The following is a 12,498-nucleotide window of genomic DNA, read 5'->3' as shown; positions in this document are numbered from 1 at the left end:
ATTTATTTGCAAACCTTTTGTGTCTATAGACGGTGTGTCTGGGTTCACACCACAGGATTGGGCCAAATAGGCTTAAAGTTTGGTGATAGACCCCACGCTATTAGCCTTGAACTTAAATCACGGCCAAAAGAGTAATCCAATACGGGCACCGAGAAAGAAATAGCCTTTGGAACCTCCCCTCCATCTGGCCGGCGGAGACGTTAATTGGCCTTGTGTTTTGTGGCGAGACTAGTGGTAATACTTTGAGACACAGGGGCCCCACATTTCGGATTTCAGTGGTGCGGAGGGGGGACGGTCCTCTGTTTGAGTGTTGATTTTGGCTACCTACCTGCATATTCCCCTGCACTGGGCACTGGTGTGTGCCCCCCCCCCCCCCCTCTAACGACTTCTCACATTAATGTGCCATTTAGCCCCGACAAGGGCTACCACCGCCCTGGCTGTTAGTTTTGCGCTGTCAAGGAGCAGCAGAGCCGAGGATCTCCTCTGCTGTTTACTTTGGAAGACAGGGGCAGTGAGACACCCAACACCAATGTGACCTATGGAAAATCCAGCGGCGTCTGTGCATAAATCGCCAACCCAGTTTGTTTCGACTCATAAAGCGTGTGTGTGTGTGTGTGTGTGTGTGTGTGTGTGTGTCCTGGTTTTTTTTTTCGTTGGGGTTTTCAGTGGTGGGGGTGATGGAGAGTGCGTCTCCGCTGCAGCACACAGCATTAATCTTGACGGCCTGGCGTAGAATCAGCCCTAATCCAGGTGACAGGTACCACCTGAGCCTCCGGACAAGGAGAGAGACGGAAAAACTCCCTTTCAGATATAACACTCGTAGAACAGAGAGTGATTATAGTCCTACAGAAGATTCCTGGTATTGTCTGTTGAGGAGTGACAAGAGTAATTTTGTGGAATCAAAATGCTGGTGTGGTTGGGGTGGATTTGCCAGAACCGCTCATTTGTTCTCCTGGCTCATGCGATTTTGTTGTGCACTTATTGAAAATCTGTTTACCTGGAAAAGAAAAGAAACAACAGAAACAAAATGTTGAATAAAGGATTAGGCGGTGGCTAAATTGCTGTTTTGGCAATTCCACTTTTTCCTTAAAGTCTCTTCTTTTTTGTTTGCTCAAGTGATTTGGTTTGATTCAGAGTCAAATTTAGTGTTTTGAATTTAGCATTCAAACAAATGAAAGGTAGACAAACTATTTAAGAAAGAAAGATAGACTCGATTTGAGATGCATCACTTGTGTGTGTGGCTGCTTGACTGTGTAACCAACCCGTGTGTGTGTGTGTGTGTGTGTGTGTGTGTGTGTGTGCGTGTGTATTGTTGCCCTGATCAGATCAGAGCTGGAATCAGTGGTTTCAGCTGATCAGCCGTCCCCCCCACAGGTTCCAAGCAGGGCCCCCTGCTTGGTCAGGAGCCTAGAGTCTAGTCGCCATTAGCTTTCCTGACACTGTTCTTAACCTTCCATCTCTCTATCGTCCACCTTATTAACTTCCACCTCTCAGTCACTCCCCAGCCTCCATCCTACCCACTTCCCTTTGCTCCTTGCTCCTTTACTTCCCTCCCCCCCCTTAGCCTCTCCCCTTTCGTCTCCCTCCCTTCTCCCCACCCCACGGACACACATCACCTACATCTGTAATCAGGAGTGATGGATTGGGAGCGAGGAAGGACTTTGTGTGTTTGCGAACCCGATACCCCCGTTGAATCCCCCATCCTCTTCTCCCCTTGGCTGGTGGTGGTGGTGGTGGGGGTGGGGGTGGTGACGGCGGACATGCGGGGAGAATCCAAACAAACCGAGAAGCCTTTTGTGTGTTTGTCTTGCTAAGCTCTGCATGAGAGTTATTCCAAACATCTGCACATCGGGCTGCTTAAGTATGTCCTCAGTCTTGACAAGCAAGTCAGTGCCAAAGGGGGGGTGGGGGGGGGGGGGGGAATAAATAAAATAAATACAAGAAATACTGCAGGACTGGAAGACACTCAGATGTCTTGTGGCTGTCATTTTGCTAAACCCCCCACCCCCCCCAGACATGACTATCTCACACCCCAAAAAAATGGGTACGTAGCCTGCTGAGGACTAGGCAGCCATGTTGGCTCGGAGCCATTCGTTCAGACGAAAGACGGTGACCCTGGCCCAGTCACAAACAGCTGGTGGGTGTCCATCTGCGGGCCTAATTACCCAGCAGCCTCCACGGAGCAGCTTAGCAGTGGTCTCGTCTGAACACTGGGTATGCCTACAAACCAGCCGCTGATTGCTCCAGAGGCGTCCACACCACTCGGCAGTGGGTTCCTTCAGATCAGCGGGCGGTTGGGATAAACACGTCAAACCGGGGGGGTTTCGAGTGTGTCCTTCAGGGTTTCACTGTATGCTAACGTTAACGCTTGCTTACGCTCTCGGGCTTTTGTATACAAATCTCTCAGTGCCACGGCGAACTGAAATGAAGGACGGGAGGTTTGTTCGCATCCACGGCCCAACCCTTACGTTTTGGATTAGGTCTGTATTGTATTTTGTTTATCTCACCCTATAATGAAATACCTGACTGAATTGGATTATTCTTCCATCTGTAGAAGTTGCATAGCGTATATGGAGATGATTTATGAACGGTACATATGATCTCGGTAGGCTAGGTAGGCTTTTGCCTTGCTTTTTTTTTTTTTTTTGTTGCTCTCTGCTTACCAAACAGCCGGAGCTTGGGCCTGTGAGAACAGGAACAACAGCACATGTAAACATGAAATGAAACTGTGGGGGCTGATGAATGATCCATCCCTGACTGCTTAGCCGCGCTGCTGATAGAGAGGCTTGTTGTTTCTTTGTGGTGCTGTGATCCCCCGTTGAATCCCACTCGCCTGCCTGCCCCCGGTGCACAGGTTGGAGCCGAGGCATTCTTGGTTGTCAGTTGAGATTACCTGGTGTTACGGGGGGCCCTGTGTGTGCTATACGACGTATTTGCATGAAAACAGGTGGGTATCCGGAGGAACATCTTAGTCAAAGCTACAGCTTGTGACACTCACAGCCAACGGAGTGCTGTGGGCCGGTCAGGCGCCAGAGGAAAGCTGATATGATGCGGGGGGGGGGGGGGGGGTGGGAGAGATGTTTGTCCTGCTCTGTTCACGGTGTTGAATGGCTGTGACTGCGTTCGTCAAAACAGTGAACGGAGGGGCCTGAAAAACGCTTAGTGGCTGTCAGCCACCGATTGTTGCTCTAAGGGGTGAAAACGGAGATGAGGAGGGACGGAGGCGGATGAGTGGAGCACGCTTACGGTTCCAGCCCCACCGTCATGCCACTTAGCATACGTTGAAGGATTTTCACCCGCCCGTCCCCGTTGCGTTTAGAAGTAATCAGTTAGGCACTGAAAGATAATAGTGTTGCTACTTATCCACATGTGGGCTTTTTTTTAAGCAGGCTCATACTCGAAATTCCACCTTTTGTTTTGCATTTTTTCTGAGCACTGCATTTAAGCCAGGATTCCAAGCCCTTCAGTGTACTTCGGCTGTATTATTTTCCTCGCCTCTCTTTCCTCTTACACCTCTCATTCAGTCCTCTCTTCCTCTCCTCTCTCTCTCTCTCTCTCTCTCTCTCTCTCCGTGAATCGTAAAAAAAAAAGCAGCTGGTGGCCCTAATAGAGGATGCTTTCCCGTGGAGAAACCCGAGCGGCATTGTTCAGGTTGTTACGGCGCTCCGGCGAGCCTAAGTGAAGCTGACTGGCTGCTTAAGAAGCACAGCCGCACACTGGGCCACTCCTGTGGCCGCCTGTGGCGAGGGACTCTGAAAGGGAGTCACTGGAAGGTACAGAGGGGGGGGGGGCCCCCGGTGAGGCCAGCCCACCGGCCCCTCCCCCTGCTCGCCGTGGCGGGCGGGCGTGACGGGAGGTGGGAGTTAAGTCCTTTATTAGAAGTGGCAGGCGTTGTCTCCAGCCGCCGCGATAATTGCAGCGCCACGTCGGACGCCGTAATCAATCAGGACAGCTGCCGCCATGGTGCCGCGGTCGGCCGCGCGCCGGCGTGTAGCGCTAATTAATGAAATGATAAGGACGCTGCACACGGCCCTGCCAAAACAACCGCCGCCGGATTGGCTTCCTCCTCCTCCTCGCCCCCCCTCATCACACACACTTTTACACTCCTGTCTGTCGGTTGGGTGGAGCTGAGTCCAGCGGTGACTCCGTGGGGGTGAAGCCGGGGTCCCCCGGGTGGAGGGGGGGGGGGGGGGGGGTGGTCAGGGGTCAACGACGGTGAAAAGGGGGGTCACATTCCCGGGCTGACAGGGTGGGCCGGGTGTCGGAGGAGACGTTAGACTTGAGTGTTTTCTGTGGGGAGTTCCAAGATGTTCTTCTGTTTCATTCAGGAAAGCCCAGCAGCACTGACCTTCAGTGACCGGCTGGCTGCAGAGTGATTGCTTGCCCAAAGCCAATGAGCCGTCTTAACAAAGCATTGCTGGCGGGGTCGGGGAGAGTGACCCCAAACAGGAAGACGATTCCTAAGTGTGGAGGCTTCTTGCCTTCCGAGAAGAGCCCAAGAGATCATTGTGCACAATTTTCACTTTATACAAAACAAAAGCTTATTTTTTCTAAATCATAAAAGTGCATCAGCCAATGCTAATAATAAGCATTGACTTTCACCTCGCTGCTGCAACCAATGCTCCGAAACACAAGGACGGCGTATGCATCCCGCACCATATGGCTGGCCTTTGAAATTTCGGAGGCTGATATCGGGAGGAAAAACACTGCATTAATCCCACCTCCCCACAGCTGCCCTCGGCTGCCAGCTCTTTGAAATGAACATCAGGTCTTCTTGGTGTATGCCTGGGCTTTGACTGTAAATGTGTGAGAGCTTAACACATATCCCTTCTGCCTACCATCCCTATCCCTTTGTTAGCCGCGGAGCAGAGTAAAAGAAAAAAAAAAGAGGACTAATTGAAAGATGGCAGCTGTCCCCGCGGTCTCGCTAGCTTGGCCAGCGCCCCCCCCTCGCTCCGTTCCTTCCCCCCGTTAACATCTCGGATTGATCTGGAAAAAGTTCCACACCATGGCCTCTATGACCACCATCATGGAGTAGGTGCCCAAGGCAGAAGGAATAGATTTGTTTTTCTCAGTATTTTTTATTACTAGACAGGCGAGTCGCTGCTCCTTCTGTTCTCCACATTCAAAATACCCCCCTGCTCCCCCCCCCCCCCCGTGAACGTTGAATACCTCACAGCAGTGAAGTGTGGATTGCCAAGAGTGAGGTTTCCTGCCATCTGCCAGAATCTGGTATAACCATCTTCCACAACCACAAGCCGCCGTGGAGCCAAAACCTGGCTCTTGTCTAGATCGCCTGCCTAGGATAGGTTTCAAAATCCGGCCTGTTGGTTCACGCTCAACGTCAAAGAATACGTTGTTTTTTTTGTCTCTTTTATCCTGCCAACCGAAAGCCAGAGAAGACAAGAGATCGAGGAAGGGCACGATTACCACACCCTGATTCTGCATCCTGCAACGTCTTTCAGGGGGAGACCTGCTGCTTGTTTTGAATTGATATCCTTTTTACTTGTCCTGGTCTTATCAGCACTTTGAATGTTTACGCTTTTTGCAAAAACAATGAAGCGAGCCAACCAGCGAATTTGCCTGGAAAATGAGCGTGCACCCGGTGGCCTTGCATTCCTCCCCGTCCCGCAGACCACACAGCCTCCACCCTCCCTTGTCGCAGTCAGAATTTGCATCTCCTCATATCTGATCTGAAAAGCCTATTTGCATACCGTTTCTATTTCCCTGTCCGTTGTATACACTGCCGCCGGCCTGTGCGGCGGCCCAGGTACTTCATCAACATTGTGCCGGCATTTACATTCACGGCACAGTTCTGCTGATGATTTTGTTGCAGGAGGCGGAATGAGCAGAGAGTCTCCGGGGCAGGGTGTCTCACTCGGGTGACTGCGGAGTTCACGTGCAGGTGGGCCAAACGAGGTTGCACAGAGAGAAAAGCGAGGAGAGGCCTGTTTGAAAGGGAACTTTTGTGATTTTTATCGAAGCCAAGACATTTTAGTTCAGAAGTTGAGCCAATGTTTTTTTGTGAATGAGTCTGTTCAGCTCAGCGGTCTGGGAGCTCGTGATCTCATAATACATGATTGCACTTGACTTTATTTGTACTTGCTTTCAACGGTCTGCGCGCCGGTGTAAACAGAGAACTCTCGTTAACCCCCGGGCCATCTTTTAGTGCTACTTAATAGCTATGGTAAGCTGCCGCCTTATCCCCCTGGTTAATGACAGCAATCCAAGGGCCCGGGCTCGTCCAATCCGTCCCCCAGCAGCCCGACCATCTGGCTGCTTAGAGACCCGGAGAGGCCCTGCCGCCGCCGCCAGCTGTCCAGATGTTCCACTGGGACACAATGGAGGGTCAGGCCTGAAGGAGAACGGGGATCAGAACAGCTGTGCAGCGACACCAAGAGACGTCCCCAGTCCCCGCCGGACTTATCAGTCATGGCAAAGACATCCCCCCCCCCCCCCCCCCCCCCCCCCCCCCCATCATCATCATCCCGCCCCCGCCCCCCCCCATCCGCCACCCGACCCCGGGTGATACCGCACACGGCAAGTGCTCCCAAGGAGGGCTCCAAATCCCCTGAGTAAGCACGGGCCACAGGAACAACTATAAAAAGATCAATACTGTGATGAGATGTCATCTGGTGAGCAGGCCTGCCAACACGCCTCCACCAGCCCCCACCCCCACCCCCTTTCCCTGCCTCCCCCCTGGGGAACGTCCCTGTCTCCGTGTTGCCCCCCCCCCCCAGCTCCCCCATAAGCCGGGCTTGCCTCCAACCTGCCTGACTCACTCTCCCACCATCTGCTTTGGGTTCCTGCAGGGCAGCGGTCCACCGAGAAGCTGCTTTGAATTGAGTGCGAACGTCGGCGAGGTATTTGTCTCATTTGACAGTCGGTCGCCCGTCGCTAGTGGAGGAGGAGTGGATTGGAGGAGGAGAGGTGTAAAAAAAACTAAAGGAAAGGAAAAATAATAAAACAATGGCAACTTTGACAGTTTGTTGGTGGTGGTGGTGGTGGGGGAGGGGGGGGGGGAGCACAGGTTGACAGGTGTGAGGTTATCTTTTGCATGGATGGGGATGTTACCTGTTGCTGCACAGAGCCCTAACACATTCCTGACATCTTGTCATTCGCACATCATTGCGAGTTTGTTTAGTCTCAAAATGGCTGCCCCCGTCGTGGAGACCGAAGAATATTTGAACGAGGAAGCAAATTTGGGGGGCCACCGTAGTGTATTCTCCAGCCACTGGCGCTTTTGCTTTGTTGTTCATTCCATTTTATTGAATTATATTCTTCAAGGTTTGCTTTTGTTTTGTTTTTTTTTACAGTTTTTTTTTCAGCTGTCAAGTGTGTACCACTGTACCGGACCGCCACGCGACACCAACAACATTCACACAGCACCGATTATCACGGGCTCTTGGGGGCCGCTATCCCACGCAGCATATTCTCCTCATACATATATATATATATGTGTGTATTGCTTCTCTGTTTTTCTTAAATGGCAGATCAAAACGATATATTAAAAGAGTGCAGGACAAAAAATACTACAAAAAAAGTACATCAGACCAGTTCATCCATGACGTTCAAGTTGTACTTTTCTTTCAAGGGTTTTTGCCAAACTTGACAGCCTGTTACCATGGTTACAAAACTAAATTCCCCTCCGGTCATATTTAATTTATAACAGCACACCGAGAGTACAACATTTAAGCATGTAACATTGTTGTGTTGTGAAAGGAGCCACTGAGCTAATGTAATCTTATATTATGCTCAATGAATCTGGTCACCACATGAATTGAAAGCTTTCTCTGCTTAATTCTGCTTCCCTGGTGTGTGTGTGTGTGTGTGTGTGTGTGTGTGTGTGTGTGTGTGTGTGTGTTTGTGTGCTTGTGTGTGGGCTTGTGTGCCTGTATGGTGTACCGGCGTGTACGGTATACTAGTGTGTGTGTATATGTGTGTGCGTGTGATGTGCTAGTCTGTGCGTATGTGACAGTGTGTGTGTGTGTGCATGTGTCTGGTCCGGGTGGTGGGGGGGGGGTTTAATGAGGGATAGTCTGGCCTGAGCAGATCCCTCCTCCCTCCATTACAGCCCATTAGAATCATCATTAAGACGGTGCCGCTGCTCGTCCGCTGCCCGGCTCCGAGCATTAGTAAAGGAAGCCCGCTCTCGATCTCTATCTCTATCTGCTAGTGGTGGCAGCAGGGCCTCCCACAGCATCGCTGCGTCCTCCCATATTGTGTCTGGGAGGACAGGTTGCCACAGCAACATCCTGCCGAGGGCAACATTTCGATTGTGGACGCTGGCCCCTCTCTCTCTCTCTCTCTCTCGCTCTCGCTCTCTCTCTCTCTCTCTCTCTCTCTCTCTCTCGCTCTCTCTCTTTCGCTCTCGTTCTCGTTATCGCTCTCTCTCTCTCTCTCTCTTTCGCTCTCGTTCTCGTTATCACTCTCTCTCTCTCATCTCTCTCTCTCTCGCTCTCTTTTGCTCTCTCTCTCGCTCTCTCTCTCTTTCACTCTCGTTCTCGTTATCGCTCACTCTCTCTCTCTCTCTCTCTCTCTCTCTCGCCAAGGGCTCCATGATTTCCATGCAAAAAAAACAAAAAAAAACTGCCTGCATAACCACACCGACGTGAGCACAAAATTCAGGAATTAAAAAAAAAAAAAAAATCCAAAACTCTGCCTTTTTATAGTGCCCCCTTTTCTTTTTTTAACATAAAAAGGGGCGCTCGCATCCTTCAAAGTGAAGCAGGGCCTTTAATAGGCGCTGGATATTCCATTAAGCAGCAGCGTGTCGCGCGCCTCTGTTGTGATGGGGCTCCAGGGCTTCTCCCCCGCTCTCTGCTGCTGTCGAGGGCCGCCCTGTGGGAGCTTTTTAATTGAGGCACGAGTTACAGTCATCCAAATTGACTGTTAAGTCTTACTACACCCGCCGCGCTGGATTAAAACCGCTCCAAGAGCCCCCGCGTCTCTCTCTGCCACTCTCCCTCTTTATCCCTCTCTCTCGCTCTCTCTCTCTCTCTCTCTCTCTCTCTCTCTCTCTCTCTCCCCCCCCCCCCCCCCCCCCTCTCTCTCTCTCTCTCTCCCCTCCTCTCGTCTAACCCACTCGCTCCGGCAGTGAACTTCCCTCTCCCTGCGACGAGATAGTCTTTTGCATGCGGCGCAGCTTCCGCGGCGCTTAGAGGATTTTGTTTTGCCGCCGCAGCTTTTGACAGTGTTCAGAAGCACCGCTGGAATGTCTCGCTTAAAGTTGTCAAAAGTTCCTTCCTAACTTAATGCCCTGGGAGTCTGGGTCTGTGTGTGTGTGTGTGTGTGTGTGTGTGTACGTGCTGTGTGTGTGTGTGTGTGTGTGTGTGTGTGAGGGCGCTGTGGCCAGGGCTGGCGTGGACGGGCAGGCTGATATACGTCCTCCGTGTGATGGAGAGATGGTCGCTCTGTGTCTAGATAGCTAAGATAGCTATTGTGGCAGGGACGGCCGGGAAACAAGAAGGGGCTGTGATCCGTCTTCGGAGCACAGTGGAAACATAATTATTTCATGCCAGATTGCGTGCTCAGCAAAGGCTCCCGAATAAGGGGTCGACATTTAACTTTAATTAGCTGTGATTTATTCATACTGACTGGATCGCCGGCAGAAATTGGATCATCTGATTATAGCGGAGCATGAAAATGACCTGATTAAACACAGCCTAGAGAACGGAGAGAGAGAGGAGCGCTGGGTCAGGGGACCCGCGGAAACAATGCCGCCACTATCCTGGAAACGTGGTCTCCTCCACTCCGCCGGCGCTTCTCTCGTTTCCTCTCATTTCATCCGGGAAGTGTTAGGAATCACAGTCAGGCAGTCACTTCTTTCCAAAGTGACTAACTGACTGATTTTAACATAATACATGCACACATACATAATTAATGAGCAGGTAAGGCTGAGGGTAGTTTGCTATAGGTAGGGACGCCTATAGGTACACCGCTGACATTAAGGCTTGAACCCAGAACCTTCCGACCGGGAGTCCCAACCCCCCCCTTAACGCTGAACCACACCGCCCCCCTTCCCCCTTCTCACAGTGTTCCTCCTCTCTCCTCGTCTTGTGTTTCTTCAGGTGTGCCAGCGAATGAGATTCCGGAGCCCAAAAAGACCTGCAGCTCGGCCAAGGTCTCGGGGCTCCAACGCAGCCAGGAGCAAAGCATCAGCCAGGTGCCCTTCTCCCCGCCGGCGCCCAGCCCCACCCCGGCCTCCGCGCCTACGGGCTCCCCCGCGCCCGCCGCCGCCGCCGCGCCCCCGCCTCCAGAGCCTCCCAGGGCCCGGCTCCCCTCGCCACCGCCACTCAGCGCCAAGAAGAAGGAGCTGCAGCAGCAGCAGCAGCAGCAGCAGCAGCAGGCGCTACAGCCGTTACAGCAGCTGCTACGACCCCCGTCGGTCCCTTCCACCCCGCCCCTGTTGAGGGCTCCACCCCACGGCCACCCCCTGCCTCACCCTCACTCTCACCCTCACCCTTCCCACGCCCACCCGGACTCCCGCTTGCTCCCGCCGTCGCAGCACCACGACCGGCGCATCCTCGGACATCACCACCCGCTGCACCATCCTCTGCAGTACACCAGCCTTCAGGACATCAGGTAGGCCCGCCGGTCTCCGTTCACGCGTCCGTACGTCCTGCTCCTACCCGCCGAGTACACTTGGAGGAGTTGGGAGTGGAGTTAATGGTACACCTCCGCGTCTCTATGATCAATCCAGAACAGAAGGAGCAATGCAGTTCACTAATGACGAGCTAAATATAGTCGCTTTGTAGCGTTTCACGGCGTGACACACAGTCCTCAGACGATGCAAATCCTGATTAGGTAAAATATGAATATCAAGGTAGTAAGATCCTGTATTAGGATCATTTTTGTATACACAACTCATTGCGAGAGAAGAGATTGAGTGCATTTACTCAAAAGAGGTTAATATATGGAGCAGCCGGCAGGCTGATCATCAGTCTGATTTAAGGAAATCCCCTTTACTTCCAACGCCACCAGGCAGGGGCTGATTGTACTCAGTCATCATTTGAAACAGCTTTTGTTTAGCTTAACTACTGCTCACTAATCAGGGTTTTAAAACAGGACGTTAATGAGTGCTTTAGAAAGTCTATAGAAGGGATTCCTGCCTGCTGAATTGATGCTGCATTAGTTGCTCATTTAGCAACATTAAAAACTCAATTAATCTCATGATGTAGCCCTAATGAAAACCAATTAGGGTGGAAGTTTTGCTAAATAACCAATTAACAAGTGTGGCAGAGTTGGCTCTCCTTCTTCGCCCCCCTGCATGAAGAACTGTGTCACCTGTTTCATGCACTACTACTTGCTTGTTTGCTTTGATTAGTGCCCCTCGGCACAATGCAGAGAGTAATATAGGAAACTGTGTTACAATGCTAATATTAATACAATATAGTCCTTTGGGATCACTATTATTATCATTAGGTTATTGTGCAAATTACCCCCACTGTGTTTGTGTACACATTAATCTTCCACACTGAGAGGATGCTCTTGCAACAGTTTTATCATTGTTTACACGTTTAAGACCCAGAATATTCTGACAAATATTCTAATTGTCAAGAACCCTAATGTGCAAACTATGAATAATTCATGAATGTCAATATATGTGCAACGGTGCTAAAATAATCAATGAGACTGTAACTATGCTAATGTATATCGGATAGCATACCCGTAGCTATGCTAATGTTTATCGGCTAGCATACCCGTAGCTATGCTAATGTATATCAGTTGGCATACCAGTAGCTATGCTAATGTATATCGGCTAGCATACCCGTAGCTATGCTAATGAATATCGGATAGCATACCCGTAGCTATGCTAATGTGTATCGGCTAGCATACCAGTAGCTATGCTAATGTATATCGGATAGCATACCCATAGCTATGCTAATGTATATCGGATAGTATACCCGTAGCTATGATAATGTATATCGGCTGGCATACCCGTAGCTATGCTAATGTGTATCGGATAGCATACCCGTAGCTATGCTAATGTATATCGGCTAGCATACCCGTAGCTATGCTAATGTATATCGGATAGCATACCCGTAGCTATGCTAATGTATATCGGATAGCATACCCGTAGCTATGCTAATGTTTATCCCGCATGAGCTAACTAGCTTCTCCTGTTCCTTGTCCCACCTGCAGCCACAGAGGCAGTCCGGTGGGGCTGTCCAAGCACCATCTGCCCCCGTCCCCCCACCACCACCACCACCTGGGTGGGCTGCCCTCCCCCGCCGCCCCCGCCCTGCCCCTGTCCATAGCCAACCTCTCTACCTCGCACTATTCCTCCTTACGGAGCCCCACACATCGCCATCCGGCCATGTTCGCAAACCCTGCCCAACTGCAACCCCCGCCAACCTTACCCGCCAACAGCCTTGTTGTCCCTGGGCACCCTGCCGGCACCCCGTACCCAGGTGAGAGAGCACACACACACACACACACACACCTGCTGGCTGGCCAGCAAGCGTGCTAGTTAGCAGCGTGCACTGATAAGTGGCG

General features: G+C 51.4%; 1 protein-coding gene across 1 annotated transcript; it reads left to right on the top strand.

Moving 5' to 3' along the window:
• Positions 1 to 10,070: 10,070 nt before the first annotated feature.
• On the top strand, positions 10,071 to 12,413 carry LOC311371263 (uncharacterized protein; the record flags this gene model as incomplete). Its single annotated transcript, XM_084489429.1, has 2 exons — positions 10,071 to 10,584; positions 12,145 to 12,413. Coding segments are annotated over 2 exons (783 nt in total), but the record flags the coding sequence as incomplete, so codon positions are not given.
• Positions 12,414 to 12,498: the final 85 nt, after the last annotated feature.

This window comes from Micromesistius poutassou (genome assembly GCF_964030765.1).
Source record: "Micromesistius poutassou genome assembly, contig: SCAFFOLD_1245, whole genome shotgun sequence".
Lineage (NCBI taxonomy): Eukaryota > Metazoa > Chordata > Actinopteri > Gadiformes > Gadidae > Micromesistius > Micromesistius poutassou.
This window is presented reverse-complemented; position numbering and strand designations above follow the sequence as displayed.